Genomic DNA, 25962 nt, shown 5'->3' with positions numbered 1-25962 from the left:
AACTGAAGGCAGAATTTGGCCTATTTAATTCACACTGAATCTTTGTGACTGCACAATAGGAAAGAACCCAGGCTGGCTTTCTGATTCCAGGTGGAAGTTGTGGGGAGTCAGAGAAAATTCCTTTTACTTGCAAACTAAACAAAAGTGATCCAGATTTACTGAGATGTGAATAGACATGAAATGCAGACATGCTACACTTACGGACTTTCCAGAAGTATGAATACTTTAAATGGATAGTTTCTGCTGACCTATAATAAGACTATGTAGGATGTCCCTGGTCCATGATCACACCGATTTTGCATTTCCTTTATATACAAAAATTTCATTAGCAAAAACTAACATTTTCTTTAGATTTGTGTGTGTGTATGCATGTGTTGCATTTGACCCTCTAGGATCTGCTAATCAACTATGCCTATTTAGCGTATACTGATTTTTTTGAAAAAATTATGCTTGGAAAAAGGAAGCTACAAGAAAAATATTGTCTGTAAATATTTTAGTTTAATAAGGGCAAAGATAACATACAGAAATAAAATCCACTGTGGAATCATAAGTGATCATGACAAATTATTTTACTGCTACTGTTCAAGAGGAGCACATCCTGGACCCTGTAATCGCATGAAAAACATTCTGGAGAAGTTGCTTTCCTCACTGTAGAGCTATGTGTGAGTAGTAGATGTAATTGTATTATTCTTACGAAAGCATTTGCTACTTGACTTTTCAATGCCCGTTTGGGATGGTTTTGGATCATTAACCAACACAGTGTGGCTATGCTCTTTGTAATGGAAGTTAATTTAGTCCATGTAAGACTTCCCCTAGGATTGATTTGCCTCCCCTGTCATTTAAAATGTATTTTAATTCCATTTTAATATAGAATCGTAAAGCTGGATTTTAAAAAAAATATTTGGCAGACTTTTTAAACCTAGATGAAATGCATCATTTATAAACCATAGCATCTCCTGTAACATAACAGGTTTTTGTACAACAAATGTATGGCAAGCTATTTGAATGCTTATTTCTTTAAAAAAAAAAATCTCAAAGATGACTTGGAAAATTGTTCACTGTTTACAAATAAAAGTACGTGTACACAAATGAGTATATTCAGTATCTTTACAACATGAATACTTATTGGCAATAGGTCTAAACCTGCACAAAAATTGTTTACTTATTTCAGTCTTGAACAGCAGGATATGCAAATATTTAGTTCGATACAGATCTGAAAATTTACTTCCAATAGTTACTATAATGCAAATACAATTAAGAGGGATCTAAAAAGGTTGAATACATTTCAGTATCAAAAATATTCAGCAAAATCATTCTTAAATTGTTATGTTTAGTAGTATACTTGTGACACTATGGGAATAGGTGTAAGAAGCACAGAATTACATACGACACTGCTCATTGGCAAAATGTATACACGCGCGCACACAACAGAACTACAAGACTAAAAGTGTCTTGTTTGTCATGAGAAAAATATTTCCATAAATTCTTAACCACAGAGCACTCTCAATGCATCACAGTAAGTCTCCACTTCAAGCATGACATGAGCATAACTTCCAATTTAACCCCTGCTAAGGTTTGTTGTTGAAGGATTCAGAACCTAGAATGGCTGTGGATTACAAAATTTGGGACTGAACAAAACCAACAGAAGTTTGATGAGATGTAGAGTTGATCATGGTTGTGACCCACTCATTACTTCTCTGTTAGAAGCACTGCTGAAATATCCTAGCAAAATAAGGACCTGCTTGAGTAATCCCTTAAATCAGACACTTCTGTTCACTGGGTTATTTTCTTAAGAGAATTTTTTTGATCTCAAAATGGAAAAGGTTCACCAACTTGAGGGTCTACTGGGAGTCAATTTTTACAGAATAGATGAGGGCTTGAAAGCTTTCAAACTGAAAGGAAAGTGAACTCTATGAAGACTCACAATAGTCCCTTGAAGATTTTTTTTTTTTTTTTTGGCTTTCTGCATGTTGATTAGCAGAGAGGGTCTCAACTATTACTCAACAAGCACTGTCCAATTCATAAATAAACCAAATAGAAGAACAATTTGTAACAGTCTGCCTCAGAAAAAAAAAACCTATTGCAATGAGTTTGGAGAGTTTTACCTAACAACTTGTTTTAAGTTGTTTCTGGTGGAATATTGAACTAGTGTCACCAAGCAACTAGAATTCCTCAGAGTATGCCATCTGAAACAATGTACTACCACTTTGATGGTCACATGAAATACCTATATTAGATTAGATTAAAAACAGGATGTCTGATATTCTGCTCATGTATGCAGTCTAAATACATATAAAAATGAAATGGTCTATGCTTGCAACTGTTACAAGCAAAAAGTTTGTTTAGTCTTCATTAAGCTTGAGTGCATAACAATAGGGTACTTGTCTGGAATTATGCATGTACATATAAAGAGTATGCTTCTGAAAAATAACTAAAAATGAAAAAAAAATTATTGCTCTTAACTGTGCACTAAAAATCAAAACATTTATTCAAAGTGGATGTCTTAACAGGCAGAAAGATGGGGGAAGTCTGCTACAGCTTCAATTCACAGCAGGTTCAGTTAATTTCTTCTCAGCAGAAGACTTCACAGGTCGGAGTCTATATCCTTCAGCAGCTTTCCACTCAGATTGCCATGGTACACTGCAAAAACTAGAAGGGGAAAAGAAAAAAAAAAGAAAAAAAAAAGGTAGCTAACATTCAGCACACCACCACATTGGGAAATGAAAGCAATTGGAAGACTACAAATTATCAGATCATCTAAAGAGTTCAGGAATTGTCTGTCTTGGTTTTGTCAGTTTTTGGGGGGAGAGGGGAGGAGAGAGGAGAGAGATGGAGAAGAGAACAATGAATACCTAGAAGAAACTGTGGGAACACAACTTGGGACTTGTCTACTGGATGAACAAATGCTTAGAAGTGTTCACAGAATTAGAAAAGAGTAAAATTTAGAGATTTGTTTTGTTTTTAAATTTTCAGCATTAAAGACTTTCAAATTGCTAAATTTTTACTATTAATAACTCATACACTATATAATGTCATGTATGTTTATGATGCTAAGTAGGTGCCATATAGGTAACAGATGACTGTTACAATCTAAGAGTCTGATCCTGCAAACACTTCCTACTGGATAGTAGTCCAATGAAGTCAATGGGCATACTCTCAGTAGTAATTACTACCCACAGCCCATGAATAGACTACACAAAACATATTAAGCCCTCAGCTCTGTAAAGAGCATGTGCTTATCTTTAAACATGTGAGTAGTCCTACTGAGTTCATCCTGTGCTTAAATCTTTGAAGGATTAAGGCCTTCGATTACAGAGTGGCCATTACAGGGTGGCTGCTTTACAGGAAGGATGTTTTTAGTCATTCTTTGGAGGTGAAGGTACAGGAAAGTTAACATGAATGCAACCAAGAGTTTATTATAAAAAACATTTCTGAGAAGACAAAGCATAATGGAAGATAAGATTTTAAAATCAAATTTAAACATGCAGCTCTAGCCAGTCATTTGCAACAAAAAATGTTTTCATACAGTCCTGACAAATTTGAGTATTTTAATCTAGAGATACTTACATCATCATATACAAAATTCACATATCCCTGTTGCATGTTGTCTCGTCTTCTGAAGAAATCTTAGAAAAGAATAAAATAAGTAAATTGGAGCTTTGCAAAACTCCAAAGTATTTAATGTAGACACTAAATGTAAATTTGGTTGGCAGTATTACTTTGTCAAACATTTCTCGTTTTTTTCCCCCAAGGCAAATTTGTCACTTTTGAACCAGTTTAATATTTCATACTTCTTTCCTTCCACATTCTATCTAAACTTACAGTAAAAAAGCAAAAATACTTTCTAGGTATCCTGAATACTGAACAACTATTACTCAAAACACTGAAGACAATTATGTACAAAATAAATTTTTAAAATGTAATCTTAGAATTGTAAGAGGCGATTTAAGAACTTGAAGAATAATCTTTACACTGCAATTACAATTTTTAGATGAGGAAAAATTAGAACATAACACACACTGTACTGCATTTTTATTTAAAAAAATAGAAAACCCCATACATACCTGTCAATGCCCGTAATTTCACACAGCAAGCCACATAGTCATCAAAAAAGATTTTGCCATTCTTGCTATAACGTTTTACAATAGCAGTTAGTGTTTGAGGGCTTAATCTGTAACCTAAAAGACCAAAAATAGGAAGTTATAGCCTGTAATGTTGTTAGTTTTGCAACAGTTTGCTGGATAATCTTTGGAAAGTATGACTACTGAAATAATAATTACTATACATCCTGTATTGCAGTCAATGCTGTTTATAGGGCACATTGAAGAAGTATTCATATACAGCAGTGAAAAAGTTCAAGTTTTCTGACATTAGAACAGTTCCATTATACATGGTGTCCCCATCCTGAAATTCATCTGAAAGGACAACTTCAGACATTATCAGAAACAGTCAAGACATTTAATCTTTCACTTAAAGCAGAGATTAAATAAATAAATATATTAAACAGAAATACTAATTCTGTGTAATCAAGTCACCCTTGACTTTTTTGCATGGTCTTAGCAAAAGTAGCCAGAGGCTGGGCTTGTAGACATTTCTAACAAGGCCCAGCAAAAGGATGTTTAGCATCTACTGCCTGTTTGCCAGTTCACCTGCCAATTGCTTTATTTGGAACACACTCTGCACTAGTATTATTAGAGTGGCTTAACTCAACTCAGAGCCTTCTACAAGTAAGAAAGTGCAGCATGCTCAGACAGCATGACTCTCCACTGTACAAAGAGGAGTTTCTGTGCTTTAATGCTGCTTGACAGGTTGAAGAGAGAGGGGAAAAGTCAAACACAAAGGCAAATAAAGAAAAGATGAGAGGATTACAAAACCAGCCTGTCAGAACCATCGTGAACATGAACTTCTGCCTCTAGAAAAGTAGGTTCCTGTGCCTGATTGTTGCAGGAGCAACACAGGATGTTCTAGACCCCCTTTCATAACTTCAGAAAGTGTAAGAAGAGAGGGAAGAGAATCTTATTTAGGTATATAATGTTTTCCAAATTGCATACACTTTAAAAAGTAGTAGTTTTCAAGCAAGAGGCCAGAGACATCTCATGCAGGATTCAAGTCTCTAGCAAATTCAGCTTCCCTTGGCATTTATTCTTCCCGGCCTCCTGTCATTCAGAATCAAGCGTGGAGATGTCTATACTGCAATCTGAGCTGTGACAGGCCCATGCTAGCACTGCTAAAAACAGCAGCATAGATGTGGCAACACAGGCTTTCCTATGGGTTAGGTTACATTGCTGAAGACCATGTCCCTACATCTACACTGTTATCTATGGCAATACTTGTGTGGGTATGTCTACCTGAGCTGCAATCATACACCCAGTAGCGGAGTCAATGTCTACCCATGACTCAAGAGTAACTAGGAAGCTACTAACTTCCACCCACTACCTCTATTCAATAATTAACTTAGCAGCAGCTGCTAAAAGTTGCAGCCCAGAGACTTAAAGATAGTCTGTGCATATAATATCCCATGCACAAAGTAACTATTGCTCCAAACACCTGCAGCACTTTGATCCACAAAAGCATTAGCCTCTCCCACTCAGAGGGAAATGGAACAGGCTGGCTATACACCAATGTTCCAGAAATGCAGTTTAACAGAAAGCCTTTTTATGTCAGTGCAATGTCTGGTACTGGTTCCTGATTTACTATTGTTGGCTAGCAGCAGCTATGATAAAGATTTGTATAACTTTTTTACATTGGGGTATTCTAGACGAAGAGCAACTTTTAGTCACTAATCTTTAACGACCTACTATCAAAGGGGAAGCACACAGGCTTGCGTACATCTGCCCTATAAGATGGTCTAGGTTCATCATAGTTTCTGTGTGTATCTTTATACACCTCTACCCCGATATGTCCTCGGGAGCCAAAAAATCTTACCGCATTATAGGTGAAACCGTGTTATATCAAACTTGCTTTGATCCTCCGGAGTGCGCCCCCCCCGCCCCCCCGGAGCACTGCTTTACCACGTTATAACCGAATTCGTGTTATATCAGGTCGCGTTATATCGGGATAGAGGTGTACTCTGCTGAAATGCTGTGCCCCCAGGACATATTTTGCCTCATTAGGAAGACACATGCCCATGACTCCTCCAGTGGCAGAATATACTGAAAGTCTTCCTTTCCCTCCTGTACCCCAAATTGATGCATTAGCCTTGTGTATGCCAATACCAAGAAGTGCTGCATCTAAAAACTTGTGAAAATTAACACTGTGTTCAGTATTGAACATGGCATTTATTTTAAGAGGGATTTCCTGTCTCCTCCCAATCTTCAAGGATATGTGTCCAGATGACCAATCTTTCCATCAGAAGATAGCTATATACAGCTCCCTATGAAGCTTATTGACACTATTTCTGGGCTAGCCAGAAAGGGAGGAATACTTAGTTGATAGTTTGGAGTTCCAGAAACGAAGCATGGTACCCGTACAACACTGCTGGCAAGCCCTATACTTTGACCTAATAGATAGCAACACAATCCACTGCAACCTTCCATATTCTACATGCTGCATCCTTATAATTAAAGTAGTAATATATATTGCAATAAATAGAACAAACAGGAGGCTGTAGAAGTATTTCAAATGCTATCTTACCCATAGCTGCAATGACTTGACCCAATTCATGAAGTTCCACGGTTCCACTTCGGTCTTGATCAATCATCATGAAATTTTGCTTCCAAGCATTAAGAGCTGCCCAGAGTTCTTTGAATTCATTAAATCCCATTTTTCCTGTATAATCTCTCTGATGTAGTTTTGTTAACAAAAATAACTTAATACATTGAAATTAATAACTTAATAGGACAACCAAATTATTAATTACATATACTTTCAAGTATCAGAGGGGTAGCCGTGTTAGTCTAAATCTGTAAAAAGCAACAGAGGGTCCTGTGGCACCTTTAAGACTAACAGAAGTATTGAGAGCATAAGCTTTCGTGGATAAGAACCTCACTTCTTCAGATGCAAGTAATGGAAATCTCCAGAGGCAGGTATAAATCAGTATGGAGATAACGAGGTTAGTTCAGTCAGGGACTAACTTCATATACTTTCAAGTCACATAAGGCAGTTTGACTTCTAACCACCCTGACAACACTAATACAATCAATTACTGTGCAACATTAAAAATTAATGGAGCTCAAAGATAGTGTTCTAAAACATATTAGTTTAAAATGGTTCGAAATTCTAGTTTCTTCTCAGGATTATTAATTGGTTTAAACTGACATTAAGATTACAGTATAGTCTAGATTTTCCCAAGGATACATCCATCAGGGAGATCATAATTCTGCAGGTTTCCAAACTGAATGCTGAAAAATAGTCAAAGATTGATTCGAAACTAGATTAATTTTACTGTTGTAATTTCTAGTAACCAGTGACGTTTCAGTGACAATAGTCAACACATGAATTAATTTGCTTTTGCAAGAGATTTTGAAAGCTCACCAGGAAAAACAAAATCAAGTAGGCTAAAAGGACACGGAGATATTTGCTTCTACATTACTAGTTATTTAAGCCATGGGTTAGATGTGGATAAAATGCAGGACATTAGATTGCTTTTTAGCATCTACTGAGCCAGGAACTGGTGACCCAACTCCTGTTCTTAATGGAGAGTATTAATTCAGTATCAGCAGGGAGAACAAGGTTTAAACAGGCATGGAAACCAAGTTACCATCTCAACTCAGTATCTCAAGGTGAAGGCACATTTGGCAGGCCAGTGTAGGAAAGCTTGCTCTACTACTAGGCTACGCATGTCAAATACACAGTAATACCTTAAGAACAGTAAGATTCGGTATTAAAATCATAACCTATAAAGCAAAGATACTTTATTTTGATTCCAGGAGTTTTATTAAATCCTTATAACAAAATAAGAGACTATTTTGCCTTCCGAATAAGAGTTTTGGAATGTGTTGCACTCGAGATCCTACCTGGTCTCTAACCATATGCCATTTCATTCAAAGGGATTACAAAGCATGGTACATGTCTTGGGAGGGGGATGAGCACCCACCAGAGCCCAGACCCTGTGGTTGCAACTGTTTTTATATTCTGTTGTGTATGAGGGAAAGCATGAGAGAAAGTAAAAATAAAGTGTACTGGAAACACTGTACAGATGAACTAGCACAAATGCTGATCTTCAGGATTGGCATTAGCAGGGCTGTACCATTTATTTAAGGAGCATAGAAAGGACACATGCCAGCACCAAGTGGAAATCTGTGATAAGGAAGGAAATGAAAGAGGAACACATGGGACAGAGGGAATGTTCCTTGAAGAACAGAAATTCCAAAATATCATCCACAGATTAAAAAAAGAAAGTGTACAGTAGCAACATTCAAAGTCTTACGAGAATAGGTCCCACTGATTCCAGACTGTGTTAAGCATCTCTGTAGTTCCTCTGCATCCACTTCACCATCCTGTAGAACAGAGTGCATAGGTTTATGGTCATGGACACTTATCAATACAAATTCATGCAAAAATGAAGTGCCAGTGAATAATCTAACTGAAGACAAACGAATTAGTTCATTATAACTAGGTAAAGATATTTAATACTTAAAAAATTAAAAACAATACTACAGAATGGTGCCTCGTCTAAATCAAGAATCTGCAGCACTAAAGTTAAATAGAATTCCTTGCTTACAGCAATTACATGGAATCCTTCTATCTTAGCAACAGTAATTAAATGGAATCTTATCTTAGCAACAAATACCTATTTAAAATGAGCCTTCAGCAGTAGTTGTTACAGTGACATTTTCTGACAATCAGTATAGAATTTTCATAAAGTTGCAAACCAATTATTTGATAGAATTGTTAAGATGTTTTCTGCACTTATTTCTATTTTGTTCATGATTTTAATGAGAGCCTTCTAGAGTATCAGAGCCTCCATTTTGAAACTAATTATTAAAAAGGTCCTTTTCTTTTGCCCATCACATCTCCCATTATATGTCAAGGGTCCCCTGTAGTTTTGCTGCTGTTCCTTTGGTTGATATATACAATAAAACTGACATTTTGACCATTTTGTGGTCAAAGAATCTATGATGCTATTAAGAGCAGGGATGTTATTCCCAGTGCTCTGGCTAAATTTCAATTTGTGTAGTTATATTCTAACTACCTAAATCCTTCTATAGTTCAGTGGATACATATTCCTCACTTACTGTGCTAAGCTATTGTACTGTGTTGCTGTGCAGTTTTAAACAGCTTGCAGATGTCTCCCTTTTTAGAAGAATACGAACTCTTCAAACTGAAAAGGGGAAGAAAAAAAAAGAGCTGCCCTGTTCCACACCGAAGGCAGTGATAGCTGCATTTTAGTAATGGGTCAAGTTATTCCAGAATCAATATAGTCGATTGTGCTGTACAGTGCTTTAGAATCCTGGAGGTTGAAAAGCAATAAAGAGGGATATGATGCTGTCTGATGACAGACTGTTGAACATACAGGACATGTGACTATACTAGACGTGCTTTTTCTGTCAGCCAAGTATCACTGTGTCTGTTACCTCGTGTTCCTCTGCTCTGTTCCTAGCATCTTGTTCTCTCAGCATCTCCACAGAGCACTTCAAAAGAAGGATATTAAAATAACCCAAAAGCTTGCTTATTTCACTGCCAGTACTGATTATAGCTGAAGTAGAACGATGCAGATAAGAGCAACATAAAAAGGTGAATCTGAAAGCTAAACATCCCATATAGACATGTACAGTTCAGCCCTCTGAACACCCAAGACCAAAAGGTAACAAGCTCTCAAAACCTCCACATTTGATCCTATAAAAAGGATTCTCCAAAAACCAAGATCTCAAGAAGCAAGTGAGTGTAACAGGAAAATCATCTTCCTTGGAAAAACAACAACAACAACAAAACACATGACAAAGGACTTTAAACAAGGTTCTCTAAGCTTCACTGACAGCTTTGTAGAAAGGTCTAATCAGCTGGGCTTCCGCTCTGTCGTGGAACTAGAAACTATGGCAGCAAGCTAAGTTTTGTGGCTAGTTAGTAAGTATAAATAGCTGACACACTGAGCAGATCTTGTATCAGGTGGAATGACATCTCTATGAAAGGACAAGCAGCACTCTTCACCGTACTTAGGTATACACTCTAAGTAACTTTTGGAAGAGCCATGTTACAGTTCTAGGATATTATGATTGGCCAACATAAACAGTTAAATAAGGAAATCCAGCATGCAAGTCAAATTATTTTACTGCTACTGTATCTTACACTAAAATGCTAAAATTTGGTTTTTATAAAACAAATAAAATTAAACATGAGCTGTAAAATAGGAAGAACCAATTTTTGGTGAGCTTGTCCCATGAATAGATAGAAGTTAAATCTGAGAGAAAATATTGTAAGACCCATTTTTCTTGTTCCTTGCCCTGCCATTCTTTATACTGCCTTAAGGGTAAAGCCATGAGGATAGCACATTCAGAGGAACTCCCCAGAAACAAAGCAAAATTAGCCCATTCTGGTAAAATTCATCTTGTTCCTGCTTATATCATTGGATTTCATGCAGGAGCAGAGGTGACATTGTCATCTTGAAGGGAGTAAGAAAAGAAAGAGGTGTTCTATTTGCAGCTCTCCATGGAGGACTGAATTTCACCCATAACACTGTGTAGACTACACACAATCACATGCTCTTCATCAATCCACATCTGCCTGATTGAGGAGCAACACAGGCAGGCTCTAAAGTAAAAGTGATCAGCTCTATTAAGCTGCAAGAATCTCCACAGTATGGAGCCTTTATCCTCAAATGGGAAAAAGGACATTTTTCAATGGGTAAGCTCACACACACACACAAAAAAAAGAAGGGTGAAGAAAAAGAAGGGAACTGAATAGCTTAAATTTTAGTGAGGTGAATATTATATTTCTGAATCTCATTTACTAGTCATATCAATAGTACAATGAAAGTCAGAAATACAATTTTCCCCTTTTGCCCTCCACCCAAAAAGCAATTCAATCCCCATGTTTCTGAATTTCTACCTGCTCAGTTCTTTGAGAGTCAAGGCCAGCGCTTCCATCACCCCACTGGTCTTGCTACATGGTAGATGACAGATTGTGGTTATGTGCCTCGTACTTCAGGAGTGAATGTGTATTCCCCCTACAAAAAACTAAGTTTACTATAGTATTATACTCGAGAATTTTAAAAAAATAAATAAAAGGAAAAACCCCTCTAAAAGTCAGCAAGTGCTCAGTTAAGATTCCAAAAGGAGCTCACAAAAACTAACTCAGCTCCTTACCCACATGTCTTACAATAAGGGCTTTTGTTACATAGTTACACAAATACACATGCATGCAAGGAAGAGAGACCAATATATGTTTCAAGGTTTGTCATATTGCAAAGCATACTGCACTTAGAACAGAGATATGGAAAAGAGTGGACAACAGAAGACCTCTTTGTTAACTGTAATCTACTTTTACTTACAGATGTAAATTTCCTGAAGATAAATTTGGAATAGAATTGATTTTGACAGCAAAGACAATGCAGGTTTGCACACTGAAGCTACAAAGTTTTCTCACTATTCCTTGGTAGACAACAGTGAATGAACCAAGCTATTTCTGAGTTATCAGAGACAGACAACAAACAATAGGAACATGCTAAATCTGTTGAGTTTCATAGCTCAAAACCAGCTCATCCAATAGTCATGAAACTGGAGACCACACTTTTAGGCCGATACTAACCAGGAGACACTTTCGCTGAAACACATTTGAGAAAATTAGAATGTGAAAAAATAGGGAATGGAATGGCTCCTGCAAACTTAGCTAGGAGTTATTCAGGATTTCATAATAAAGCATGCTATCAGAAGGAAAACAGGTGGCTTGCACGTAGCTCAACCAGGTTCCAACACTCATCCATCAACCTCTCTATTTTGGAGTTTGTCCACTCTGTTTAGGGACTATGTGAAACTGCGTCTTTCACCAAGTGTGATCTTCATCTCCTCTGAGGCATGCATGATGCAAGCTTGACTGTTATGCCTATAAACCAAAGTCTTGATTTAATCTAGCTTTGAATTCACTCTAACATGCTGGAGGGCACTAATCCTACCGATGAGGTTGGCTGACAAAACAAGAAATGATCTTTAGCAAAAGTTATTTATGGAGACAGATTCCTGAAAGGTAGAAAGAAATCTTTTACACTAAAAGTTTGAAATAATTTGAGCTTTGGACAAACATTTCCTTTGCCTAGTTCAATTTCATATGACTATCAGGATAAAGGGAAACCCACAATTTTGGGAATGGCAGAGAGTTTTAATTCTGAGTTTTTCTCAGCTGCCAGTCCAATTAACTGTACAACTAAACTGGTAACTGAAAAAAACCACACAATATCCACTCTAAAATTAAGCAATGACCTTTTCTCCCCCACTCTTTAGGTTGCGTGCATTTCTTTTGTGTAGCAGGTACTTATCTTACAGTGATACTGTGTAAGAGCCTATATAGAAGAGGGGAATATTCAGTCCCTCTTTCTATTTCTCCACTTTTAGGGGAGAAGACAAGAGCACAGTCATATCCAATTTTTTTTTTTTTAAACCTTTTCCTTTCTTCCCTTCACCACCACCACCACCACAATTACTCACTGAGGAGTCAGATGCAGATGCTTCTCCTACTCTGTTTATGCCTCATCACATTCTCCCCCACCTTTTTGGGCCTCTGCCTTGAATCATGTCTTGTACCTCTGGAACAGTGTGAAACTGATAGAATCGTAACTCGTGTTACTGCCGCTCCTGCTGAAGACATGCTATGGGTTGAATCCTGCTCTCACAAAAGTAAATGGCAAAACTATCATCTCTCTATAATGGCTATTATAAAGTCACAAGCTATGCATTTAGGCCCCAATCCTGCACCTGGATCTGTGTAGGTATGGATCCCTATGCCTGAGAAAAACTGCTAATAATTCCAGGAGAGCGAAATGGAACAGGCCTTTCTGAGCAATACCCAGAGTGGTTTAAAAGGACAAATTTTTTTTATTTTTTTTTAAATTCAGATTTTTTTTAAAAGTGTATTTAAAATTATGACAACTTACATTAAGGTCTAAATGTACTACAAGTTATTAATCATTTCAATTAAATTAATATTATGAAGTTTTAAAAACAGTCAAACTAACCACTGATCTAATGAAAGCCACTAGCTTAGCACCTGCAACCAGATTTAGCATTTGAAGAAACTCAGCTTTTGACACCAGTAGTCTCCACCGAGAATATTTTCTTCATTTTAGCTTATTCAACTAGTTCAGTTCAATGACTAGTTCATTCAAAGTTAAGAAACCAATTAGGAGTTGAAAAAGCAATCAAGCTTATTTTCCTCTTCCAATCTATGAATAAAAACTAGGTGTGAGGACGAGTTCTACTACAGTAGAACCTCAGAGTTACGAGCACCTCGGGAATGGAGGTTGTCATAACTCTGAAATGTTCATACCTCAGAAAAAAATATTATGGTTGTTCAAGTTTACAACTGAACATTGACTTAATACAGCTTTAAAACTTTATTATGCAGAAGAAAAAGGTTGTTTTTCCTTTTCCCCCCCTGTAGTTCACATTTAACACAGTATTGTACTAGATTTGCTTTTTGGTCCCTGCTGCTGCCTGACTGCATACTTCCAGTTCCAAATGAGGTGTGTCGTTAACTGGTCAGTTTGTAACTCTGGTGTTTGTAACCCTGAGGTTCTACTGTAGTTCTAAAATCTTGAAGGACATGGTGACCAAAAACAATCACTTCAATTCACCAAGGATAATACTTCCTAGTTTTAAATGCAAAATGTTTTGATAAAGTTTTTCCCTTATGTATCCAGCACATTTAAGGTTCAGTTTTACTGAACTAGTCAAACAATTTTACATATTTTTGGACATAATTGAATTCCAATTTCCATCCAAATACAGCTGGACACATCACTAGTAAATAATACATCATTCACCATTTTTAACATAAAAGTGTAAAGTTAGGAATATGAATGTATGTTAAGCTACATAATTGCTTAAATCCTCCTGGTCAGCAAAAGAGTATCAAATTTAGTGTAATGGCTATATTTAATTGCAAATCAACATGTTTTAATGGCTACCAACCAATGAGAATCAAAAATTTCTTTAGGAAGATAACCATAAAAAGCACAATTGCAAAACAAGATTACATTGATGTAAATCAAGGTTTCCTGCTTGCTGATTTAAATCAATCCACCCTGGTTATACCAGATCATATCAGTCCTAGTACTAATCCAATGACCAGACAGAAAGTGAGTTTTAGTTTACTGTTCCTAGCAGCACCAATTTATTTTGCATGCCCCAACCAGTCAAACAGTTCAAACAGGTTTGCAATTCAGAGGTAAACATGTGGGTACTTCTGGCCTGTAATCACTGAAACTGAATGTTTTTGCAAAGGAAGTCATAAGTGTCCTAGTTGAGGCAATTTAATTATGAAGTCTTAATATGCCTTTGCTAATACCTTTTGGATAAGTTTTATCCTCTTAGAAAATGTCATGTCTTAAGCATGTTTGAGAAGGAAGAAAACCAACGGTGATCAAGTATTGCTCAGGGATCACATACAGCTACACAGCAGTTTTAATATAATTTGGACCCTTTACTCAGGAATGCATTAAAAATGTCTGTGTTGCTCTAAGCGCTGCAGCTATTTTACAGTGTATCCATCTGCTCCTGCTTCCACAGGTTAGTAGGGACAAAGGCAGGATATGACTCATCACAAAACAGAAAAAGTGGTGTTCTGCACCAAAAAAGAAATAAAGGATAAAAGATGATTAGGCAAGCAGAGTCAAGGCAGCACAATGCATCTTAAAGCAGAAGTCAATAGACAGTTTGAGGTTCACAGCCTCAATCTGTAATGACTGTGTGACTTATGCCAGAAGGGTGGGGGGGAGGGGGGGGGAAAAGCAGCTCCTGTAATCTAGAAGAGAAGATTACTCACCTGGAACTGGAGATCTTCAAATACATTGCCTCTGCAGATCCACGTTCTTAGGAATGTGCATGTTGGCAGCACAAATCCCAAACCATCTAGAGAACAGTAACCTGTGGGGCCATGCACATGCCCTCTGTGAATCCTTGTCAGCCCCCTTTCCCTCCCCATTTTTCCCCCAGATCACACCGAGAAACTTCCTGGTTCTTATTCCTTACATCACTTGATCATATGTTGTGCTGTTGCTGCCATTCCCATTACAGAAACAATGCAGATTGGGACATGGTATCTATTTTCACTCCCACCCAATACAATCGTCATGTATACATTATTCTCAGTGTTTAATACCCTTATTTTATACTACACCTCTACCCAGATATAACGCGACTGGATAGAACACGGTAAGGCAGCACTCCGGGGGGGTCTGGGCTGCACAGTCTAGCGGATCAAAGCAAGTTAGATATAACACGGTTTCACCTATAACGTGGCAAGATTTTTTGGCTCCCGAGGACAGCGTTATATCGGGGTAGAGATATATATAGCTCTTCAAAGCCATTCAATAGCATGCTGGCACAATAAGCCAGTTAAAAAAAAGTGACTAGATTCTTCTACCCTCCATCACTATCTTACCAAAACATACTATGCAATCCTGTATCAATAAGAGATACTGTTTGGATAGCAATATGTGACTGAGGAACTTAAATATCAGATTTAGGACCTCAGGTTAAAAGAAGCACTTTAATACAATTCAGGCAGCATCCATTTTAAAGACCCAAGTCCCTTGGGATTTTACTTTTAGATGCCATGTTCTTGCACTGTCTTTCCCTTTCTGCTTTGTCCTGCATGAAAGCACCAAAATTAGTTTCATGAGAATCCTGGCTTGGTCTCAGACACCACTTGAACAGGATTTTAGTGTTTCCCTTTACTACCTGCATAAAAAACTGTGGCACAATACTATGAAAGTGCCCTGGAGAGAGAGAGAGAGAGAGAGAGATTGAGAGAGACCATCACCTTCACTTCAGTAGGCAGTGAAAACATGAATATGGAATACTTATAAAAATTTAGGTAGATCTATCTTTATTAATAGAGTAATAAGACTACCAAGTCTGCAAAAGTTTAACAGGCTCTTATTATTAATTATTATTATTATTATTTTGGGGGATGGGGGACACAGTAATTGGTTCTTCCTTTAGGCAATCACAGGTATTTTTGAAGATGTCTATATTTCAAGCATGTAAAACTGTAAAGTTTGTTCTTCAGGTTAAGAAAGTATTACTGAAGGATGAAAGCTTGTTTACAGCTCACCGCTGACATTAGGCTTTATACCACTAGTCACAAACACTGTTCAATTAACTGAGGAGAGGGGACATCAAACTCAAATGCCAGTTTTAGTTACCATTATTGTTAAACACAATCCAATTTTACCTGGTGAGAGACAATTCTTGAGAGCTTTAATAATATTGTACTGAGCAAGCTAAGTGTTCTTCTTTCACAAAAAAAGCAGACTTTGCTAGGTAAACTCATAAGGCTTACTTAATTACATTACATATACTACTGTACCTGTCCAGCGATAGCAGCGAAGTAAGTCCACATAGGGTCAGCAGCAGCAGAGTAAGTACCAGAATATGCAGAATATCCAGAGTATCCTCCATGAGGCATATTTGGTACTGCTCCTGGCATTGGCTGTCCCACTGTCATTTGCATTCCTGGCATCTGACCACTGTAACCTCCATACTTTTGTGAAAAAGAGAAATATTTCAGTGTCTTCACCAGCTCAATCTATAGTAACAGACTTCCACTTACAAACAAAGTCAGCTTATTCATGATGCACTTTTATTTAAATGCCCATTACACAGCCTAATTCAAATAACTATACCACTTCAAATTCATCGGTCATATATCCAAACACTGGCACCACATTATCTGCCCCCCCCCCCTTTTTTTTTTTTAAGAAGTTACGTATGCTGTGATCACACAACACTTTCTAATTCAGAGTTTTTAGAATAGTTCTAAAATGAATACACCTCTACCCCGATAGAACGCGGTCCTTGGGAGACAAAAAAAAATCTCACTGCGTTATAGGTGAGACCGCGTTATATCAAACTTGCTTTGGCGTTCCTTGTTCCCTGATCGCCGCCTCCAGAGACCCCTGTCCCTAATCACCCCCAGGACCCCACCCCCTACTCAACCCCCCTGCTCCCTGTCCCCTGACTGCTCCAACCCCTATCCACACCCTCCGCCCCCTGACAGGCACTCACCGGCAGCGGCGGGAAGCAGAGCAACGTGGCCCCAGCCCGCTCCACTCCGCCACCTCCCAGCCATGGCACTCTGCTTCCCACCGCCGGTGAGTGCAGGGAGGTTGGGGAAAGGATGCCCCCCGTACTCACCTGTGGCAGGAAGCGGAGTGCAGCAGCTGGGAGCTGGTGGAGTAGAGCGGGCTGCTCTGCTTCCCACTGCCGGTGAGTGCGGGGAGGTTGGGGAAAGGACGCCCTCCGCACTCACCTGTGGCGGGAAGCAGAGCAATGCAGCCCCAGCCCGCTCCGCTACGCCACCTCCCAGCCACAGCACTCCGCTTCCCGCCGCCGGTGAGTGCGGGGAGGTTGGGGAAAGGATGCCCCCCGTATTCACCTGTGGAGGGAAGCGGAGCGCTGTGGCTGGGAGCTGGCGGAGTAGAGCGGGCTGGGGCTGGGCTGCTCCGCTTCCCGCCGCCGGTAAGTGCGAGGAGGTTGGGGGAAAGGACGCCCTCCGCACTCACCGGCGGCAGGAAGCGGAGCGATGCGGCCCCAGCCCACTCCGCTTTCCTTGCCCCAGCTGTGTCGCTGAGGGGGGGTGTTGGGGAAAGGTCCCGCACTCACCTGTGGCAGGAAATGGAGCGCCGCGGCTGGGAGCTGGCGGCGTGGAGTAGGCTGGAGCTGGGCTGCTCCGCTTCTGCTGCTGAGTGTGTGGGGGATCCCTTCCCCCAACCCCCCTCCCCTGACCGACACTGCTGGGGCCAGGGAAGCGGAGCAGGCTGCTCCCGGCCCCCTGCTAATCCCCCGGGCCACTCTGGGACTGCAGGGCCCCCAAATCCCCCCGCTCCTAGACCCGGGGTCCCCTTAACACGCTGCTCAGAGCAGCAGGTCAGAGTTTTACTGCGTTGTATGTGAACCCGTTTTATATAGAGTCTCGTTATATCGGGGTAGAGGTATACTTTACTAGGTGATTGCAAAAGAATAAATTGCACTACCAAAGAAATGTTATATGAGAAATTAAATTATTTTCCAAAAAGAAATGGCAGTTGTTAGTGGTTCTCTTTTAAATGGAGGTATAAAACAGAGAATATGGACACTTTTTTGCAGAATTTAGTAACTAATTCCAGTTTGGATAAAGTCTAACCATCTAATCCTACCTGCAGTTTCCATTAATTACATTATATTTTTCACGCCTGTGCTAAACTGTTTAGTTATTTAAATCAGTCATACAGACTGTTTCAGCAGTCTTGACAGGTTGAGCAGAGAAACTGTACTGTGATGTTGAAATGGGTGGGCCTTCAACTACTAAAATAATGCTTAGAAGTGATTTTTATTTGTATATAGCAGAGGACCTCATCCTCCAATAAGCACTTATTTTTATCAGTACCATAAGGACAACCTTCAAAATTTGAGGGTTTTCTTTCCCCTGACTCTGACTTATTAAAGAGTGGGAGGAAAAATATAATGAACATGCTAATTGCCTTTTGCTCATCAATAGAAACTGAAAGGATTTTCCAAAATAATTCAGCACCAGATCAGACACAAATGCCAGTGCCAAGGCAACTAGTGGGTGAGAGATAGGAGACAGAACTGGAAGCTGAACCATAGCCCTACTGAGAAGGGAATGAAACCAACTCTGCACATTGATGCTTCAACAGAAAGCTCTAGCATAAAAATAGAAGACTCTGCAGAGGCAGCTGTCAATATTGGATACTTCTTTAAAAGGCAGCTTAGAATGGCCCCAAAGAATTCATCCTCTGTATAATATTTCAAAAGTAGTATCAGATCCAAGAAAGCAGTGAGGGTACCCTACCCTTCAGAATCCCAAGAAGTAGATCGCGTAGCTATAGTACTACCTGTGTTCCAGTATTAAAAATGAGTACTTTTCAATGTAGCTTTAAGGAAGCAGAAATGGTCTGAGGGGACAAATGCTCCAGTGGAAGATGGGACCCATGTAGCTACTCTTGACTAAGTAAAGCTGAAAGACAGCTAAGCGCCTAGTTACACCTGAGCCTATCTGTGCAGCTGAGACTTGTTTTATGGTTAGGGAATTACTGAAGGACAATCTCAGAGGAGCAACCTGGAAGTCTCCATAGACAGCCTGTCTTCAAAGTTGGTAAATATCTGGGCTATGGATCCTGACTGGTCAAACTTCGTATTTGCTTAATTTGATCGGCGGAGAACATTTTAGTAGGTCAAGGCACTGCGTTTATTTTCCTTCTGCTGTGCCACAGTTATAAATACAAGAATAGTGTCTCTTACCTAGAAGAAAAAATTGTATTATTGAGGACTGGATGCTAGTTAGCTACAAGTGACCTGTGCTGCTATGAAGTGAGAGGTGTCTTACAGTGGTGCCCGCAGCTGTACATATTATGCATGGTGCACACGGCTGCGGTAGCAAGGAGGAGCAGGCATAGCTGCTACTCCATTACCTACTTAGGTTTAGTTCTGCTGATCCTCTGTTGTGACACAGGGATGGAAAGGCCAAAATTAAGTGATTGGTGCTGCGACTCCCATGCATCATGTCACAATGCCACTCATTCAATCTTGGTCCCACTCCCTCATCATACCAGAGGGGCTGTGGAACCAAGCCTGAATGGACAGCTCCTGCACCAGAGCTACTGGCAGGGGCCTGCCTTGCCCCACTTCCAGCTGCTCCTGTCCCATCTCAGGAATGGGGAAGGGCACTGCACCAGGCTGGAAAGTGGGGGCAGAGCATTGTGTGGTCTCAGCAGAGGGAATGGCATCACAGGTTTATAGCACACACCACGGGAAAAACTACTGAGCACACTACAAACTCACAGAAGTGGCTCCATATTTGTACAGGGCCATTTTGTAACTGGGTGTGCCTCCTGTTGCAACATCACCACTCTCCCGTGGTGGTTTGTGAGGACAGTTCAGGCTCCATGATTATTCCAGCCCAAGACCAACTAGGACCGTCAGAAAGGCGCTCCGTGCCAGAGCAGTCTGTGGCGATGGCCACGAGAAACGGAAGTCCCAACTGCTTCCCAGGATAATTTGGACTGCATTTAAAGAGCAGTGACGCAAAGGTTAGAGGCGCCGCAATCCCAGTTCTCCTTCTCCGACAGCTACTCACTGAAACTGACTCTGCTTGTTCTGAAAGAGCCAAATTTTCTGTGTTTCACACCAGGGCCCCCGGCCAACCCTCGAGCACTGACTTCATTCTCTTGATCGCTCCCGCGTGCTCCACGCCACGAGTGGGTGCGAGCTGCCGCTCTTGGCAATCACCCTGCCTGGCTTCCCGTGCCACTGCTAGGGGCGTCGCAAGAGGCCCAGGGCCGCGCCTTCCGGGGCCTACCCGCGGCGGCTGCTCACTACCGGGAAGTGCACGAACGGGTGACGAGAGCCCCCTCGGGCGCCCCCCACATCCCTCCCGCGCAGACGGCCCCCAGCACAGCTGGGAGCCTGCCACGCCCGGCCGCCGGGGCGGGGCCTGCCCGTCACGGCTCGAGCGATCGTTCCCTCCCACGCCTGCTGCGCCCGCCCAACCGCACGGCAGCCCCGAGGAGCTGCTGGTCCCGCCGGTCCTGGGGGGCTGGGAGGGCCCAGCCCAGCTCGGGCCTTTGTCCCGTGCGGAAGCGCAAGGCCCCCAGGCGGCAGGGCCTCACTCAGCCCTCTCCCCGCGGAGCCCACAAGGGGCGACGTCGGGGCTTTGTTCAGGCCGCGGGGGCTGGGCCGGGCCCCTCGTCGCAGCTACTCACCGCTCCGAACCCCGGGTAGGCCATGGCGGAGACACGGGCCGAGCCGCTGCCGTCACAGTTCACAGCCCGGGAACCTGCTGCCGCTGCTACGCCGCCGATTCACCCCGCCCGATCGCGGAAGCTCGGAGCAGCCAGGGCCTCCGAGCCCTGCCATTGGCTGGCGGGCTCCCCGCCCGCTCGCCGTCAGGCCTCGTGAGGGCGGGGCACAACTCCCCTCCCCCCAGTTTGTGCAGGGCCGGCGGCAGGGAGCGAGCGAAAGGACACGTGTGGGGAGGGGGGAAGGCGTTGGTAAGGAGGAGAGGGGCGGTGTGTGGGGGAGGGGTTCTCTCTCCGTTGTTATATTGCAGACAGTAACGAAGTGAAAGTGGAGCCAGAGCAGAATGCCGCTCTGGCCGCGTAGAGCCGGCAGGCCGCCGAGCCACTGCGCTAGTGTCAGAACCGGCAGAGGGAGAGGCTGCGCTGGGGGATTTGTAAGGTGGGTCGCAACAGCAGCAATGGTTTTTTGATTGGTACTTAAACAAGGGCGGGTGATCTGTTACCCTCTTGTGCGGAGATGCACTTGGAAGCATTGGGGTCTGAAACCCTCAATTTCAAAATCAAAGGTTGGGCTGGAAATGTTTTCCCTCCTGTTATTTCAAATATGATCGTTACTGAAGCCAAGAGAGAAAATAAAATATTATTCTTTTGAATTTGTTTAATTTTTGCATGTGACAGCACTTTGCACTTAGTCAGAGGCCCCTGCTGTTTATGTTGGCCTTTCAACCAGTAATGGGGAAGAGGAAAAATATTTTTTTAAACATGGAAATGTGTTTCTACAACCATAAAAACTGACTGGGGGATTCGGGGACTTGTTTAGCAACTGAGACTATTTAACTTTTTTTAACTGACTTGATTTCAGGTGCCCCTTTAATGTTTGTAAACACTTTGAACCCTTACAAGTATACATATATTTTACAAGTCAAATACTCTAGGCCTAATTCTCCACAGCTCTATACATTGCATAGTCACTATCTGTGCAAAATAGGCATAAGGCCCAGTCTACATATACAAGTTGTGCCAATGTAATTCCTTACTCCTGCGCACTTCCCATCCTGTGCAAAAGGATGCACTTAATTGTGCAAATCCCCACCACAACTGCTCCCTGCTGCGGATTTCCCTACACCCAACTGGGGCCTTGCCCTATTGACCTGGAGCAGTCTGGGATGGCAGGCTTTCTTATTGCCATTGCCATCACTTCTCAGCTCTGAAAGCAGGTCTCACTCTAGTGTTATGGCAAGGTAGGTCGGGCAAGCTTGGCACACCACTCAGGAATGTGGCCTTTCAGGTCCTGACATTCAGCAGCCACTGCTGATTGTCCCAGGTCTCTATAATGATTCAGCTCTTCTTGTACTGAGTGCAACTGCTCTGAAAATAGATCAAACACAAATTCCTAAACAGCTTCAAAACATGGAGTTCTCCTCAGGCGACTCCTTCCACCTCCAAATTCATTTAGTCAGCACTTCTGGATCAGTCAGTGAGAATTCTGTCCAGTATAACACGATCTGCTTTCTTGTCACAATAATGAGCTGCTGCATTCCTCTGTGCTTAGGGTTGTGAGCTGTTTGGAACGGGAATGGGGACCAGCTGAGTTCTGGGATATGGTGGAAGAAATAATAGGTGATTGACCTCTATTCCCACAATTCACTCAGATGCCAGCAGATATCCTACAATATACCATGAAAAAGAGATCCATTTTGCCCTTACCAAGCAAGAGTGCCTTTAGGCTAAAGGTTTGTAAACTGCTTTGAGATGTTCTGATTAAAGGAGCTATAGAATTGCAAACATCTCTTTGCTGTGAGCCAGATTCTTCCATCTTTCCTCAAATAGTCTCATTGGGGAAAAGATACTACTTAACATAAGGGTGGCAGAATCTGGCCTTTTCTTACAGTAGCTACACTTACACTTCATTCTGGGTGTTTGATTTACTTTTAGTTGCTTTCGATGTACTGTGTGTGTGTGTGCCAGTGACCATCTACACTTACTAAAAAAATAGCATCACTCTCCTATAAACCTTTGAGAATGTATTTGATGACCTTCTTTAATTTTCTTGATTTTTTTTTTTTTCTTGGGGATTATGCACCTGAATCAATAGATGGAATTACACAATAGAGAGAAAGTTCGCAGGGAGAGAAATTAAACAATTTATACATTTACAAGTTTCTCAAGAGAAAGATGTCATGAAGAAAAATGAAAATATGTGGGAAAGGGAGAGTGAAGAGCTTTAGACTCTAATGAGGAAAAGGGAAAATTGACAAAAAGGAAATGGGCAAAGTGAAATGAAAGCAAAATACTGTGAATAAGGGAAAGAGAAACAGAAAATGGATCATGATCAAAGAAAAGACACAAAGCACTAGATGTGTGTACTTTTGAAGATTTTTGCTGTAGTGCAAATTTTTTTAGACCAACACAAGGTCAAGTCATTAGCACAGTTTTCCTGCCCATGTAGGATGCATAGATTGGAACAGAGATCCTGAGGGGCTAAATGGAGGGGAGACTGGGAGTGTCATAGAGTTTAAGGCCCAAAGAGACCACTAGATCACTAACCTCTTGTCTATCACAGGCCACCCGCACCACTCAGTACTAAACCCAACAACTGAAATTAGATAAAAATATTACAGCCACAGGAGACTAGACTTATGTGCCAAAGGCAGTGAATAGGAGTGACTGAGATGTACCAGTGCCCAATCCCCCAAGGATGACAGGAAAATGAGTAAGTGGCTAATCTTGGGCAAGTGAAACCCCCCGACACTGCAGTGGAAGGAAAAAAACCCAAGGTCACTGCCAATCTGACCCGGGGAAAAATTCCTTCCTGATCCCACATAACAGCAATCAGTTAGCAAGAAACAGCCAGCCAAGCACCTGAGAGAGAGAATGCTCTGTACCACCTCAGAATCCTTACCTTCCCTGCCCAAGGTCCCATCTCCAGTTGTGGCCATCCCTGATGCATCAGCGGAAGGAGATTTTTTTTTTTTTTTTTTTTTAAGTTACACTGAGGAAAAAAATCCCTTCCTGACCCCTGCAGGTGGCTGGCTGAAGTCCTAAATCATGAGCTTGTAGGAACATAACATAACAAAACAAAACAAAAAACTATTGGGAGGCTGTTCCAGAAGCTCACCCCTCTGATGGTTAGAAACCTAATTTCCAGGCTGAATTTATTCATGGACAGTTTATATCCATTTGCTCTTGTGCCAACATTATCCTTTAGCTTAAATAGCTCTTCACCCTCTCTAGTGTTTACCCCCCCCCCCAACACATTTATAAGGAGCAATCATATCCCCTTTCAGACTTCATTCTACTAGACTAAACAAGCCAAGTTTCTCTTATGGGATGGGCCCTCCTTTCTCCTGATCATCCTAGTAGGCCTTCTTTGCAACTGTTCCAGTTTGATTTCTTCTTTCTTGAACACGGTTGACCAGAATTGTACATGGTATTCCAAATGAGGTCTTACCAGTGCCTTGTACGATGGTATTAATACTTATCTATCGCTACTGGAAATGCATTGCCTGATATATCCTAGGATCACATTTGCCTTTTTCACAGCTGCATCACATTGGTGGCTCATAGCATGGGGGGCGGGTATAAGAGGCTTGGGGAAGCTAAGCCTCCCCAAATGGGGTAAGAAATCCTGGGTGCGGTGCACCTCCTTTTGGAAGCCCACCAGCCCACTGCCTTTGGAGCGCCTTGCCTTGCCAGAAGTTCCTGCAGCGGCCACAGGGAGCTGCTGGGGTCCCTGCAGTGGCTGGGGGAGCCGCTGCCGTCCCCCCTGCTGACGCTGGCAGCTGGGTATCTGCGGGGGTCCCCCCTGCCTGTGGCGGCTGGGAATTTGGGGGCACCGCTGCCTCAGGCAATGGGGGTTCCTCATGGCTCCCTGCTGCTGGACCCTGCAGTTCCCAGCCATCGGTGTTGAAGTCACGGAGGTCTTGGAAGTCATGGATTCCGTGACCGCCGTAACTAAATCGTAGCCTTACTCATAGTTATCCTGTGATCGACCCACAAACCCAGGTCTCTTTCCTTCTTTGTTGCTTCCAACTGATAAATCCCCAGCTTGTAGCAGAAATTAATATTATTAGACCTTAAGTGCGTGACTTTACACTTTGTACTATTGGATTTTATCCCATTTCTTTCACACCAGTCGTCAAAGTCATCCTAATCTTTTTATATACTGTAATATTCTGATCCTCCTCTGTATTGATGATGCTTCCCAAGTTTCTGATCAGCAAATTTCATTACCACATGCCTGCTTTTTGTGCCAAGGGCATTTTAAGAGATTGAGGCCTACCCTGTAGCACCCACTTCCTGCTGGTCCCCAGCTTGCGCTTGCTGAGCCAGCAGCCTCTCTGGGGAATTCTGCCTGAAACCTTCTCACCAAGTCCAGGGAAGGTAGTTTCCAGCAGGGTCAGTTGTTGGGTTTTTCATTATTATTATTATTATTTCAAGTCTTAACAAACAAGATCAAAACTTCCCCCAGTTTGTCCTTCACCCCCCAAAGTTCCTGGCTCTTATCTCAGAGCCTTTTCATAATAGGACTTCCTCACAGTTTCCCTTCTGTCCATTTTTGTTTCTGGAAGTGGTCCCTCCCAGCAGTAGCTCCCAACCTCTAGCAGGAATTGCAGCTCCTCCTCTCCATTTCCTGTTCCTCCTTTTATGAGGATCACCCAGTAAAGCTGCAGGTCTTTCCCCAGGGGTAAAGCTTGAGGAAAAGAAGCACAGGAGTCTGTTCTCACTAGAGCATTCTCTCCTCCAGAGCCTGGAATGAAACCTAAGACACCTGACTCCCACCATTCCTCTGCTGTCAGCAAGTACCTAAGAAACCCCTGGCAAAGTGTCTCATTGCCCTGCAGTGCTGGTCCACATAGTGGATGACAACCTACTATTTCTATTGTTTAGCTCAAGTGGCAAGGATCTAAAGTTTCAGCCTTGTGGATGACCTATATGGGTATTAATATGATGCCACATGATGGAATTTTGGGGGAGAGGGCATTAGTTTGCCTTTTTTAAAACCCAGGAAATTACACAGACAAAATTACACTAAAAGAATATTATTAAGATTGTAAAAGGCTAGTAATCAA

General features: G+C 41.6%; 1 protein-coding gene across 2 annotated transcripts; it reads right to left on the bottom strand.

The window, feature by feature from the left end:
• Window positions 1-478: 478 nt before the first annotated feature.
• On the bottom strand, window positions 479-20979 carry GCA (grancalcin). 2 transcript variants are annotated; one of them, XM_024204294.2, is made up of 9 exons: window positions 20855-20979; window positions 16462-16635; window positions 9516-9572; window positions 8369-8438; window positions 7297-7340; window positions 6634-6781; window positions 4065-4178; window positions 3568-3626; window positions 479-2649 (listed from the first exon to the last, which is right to left on the bottom strand). In XM_024204294.2, exons 1-9 carry the CDS (start codon window positions 20876-20878, stop codon window positions 2623-2625), a joined length of 717 nt encoding a protein of 238 aa, XP_024060062.1. In that variant the 5' UTR covers window positions 20879-20979; the 3' UTR covers window positions 479-2622. The 2 variants fall into 2 exon arrangements, with proteins under 2 accessions (XP_024060062.1, XP_024060146.1); XM_024204378.2 differs by lacking the exon at window positions 9516-9572 and having other exon boundaries at window positions 20855-20975.
• Between the last annotated feature and the right edge of the window lie 4983 nt (window positions 20980-25962).

Source organism: Terrapene carolina, unplaced genomic scaffold (assembly GCF_002925995.2).
Source record: "Terrapene carolina triunguis isolate 2854851 unplaced genomic scaffold, T_m_triunguis-2.0 Scaffold62, whole genome shotgun sequence".
NCBI lineage: Eukaryota > Metazoa > Chordata > Testudines > Emydidae > Terrapene > Terrapene triunguis.
Note: the sequence above shows the minus strand (reverse complement) of the source record. Positions and strands in the feature narration are given on the sequence as shown.

What these genes read in the sequence shown, in the direction of transcription:
- GCA (XM_024204294.2), bottom strand. Translation starts at nt 20,878, where the DNA reads ATGGCCTACCCGGGGTTCGGAGCG. An exon ending in GAAATTACGGGCATTGACAG is followed by an intron (nt 3,627 to 4,064) that starts GTATGTATGGGG and finishes TTCTTTTCTAAG; the next exon opens with ATTTCTTCAGAAGACGAGAC. An exon ending in TGAATTTTGTATATGATGAT is followed by an intron (nt 2,650 to 3,567) that starts GTAAGTATCTCT and finishes TTCCCCTTCTAG; the next exon opens with TTTTTGCAGTGTACCATGGC.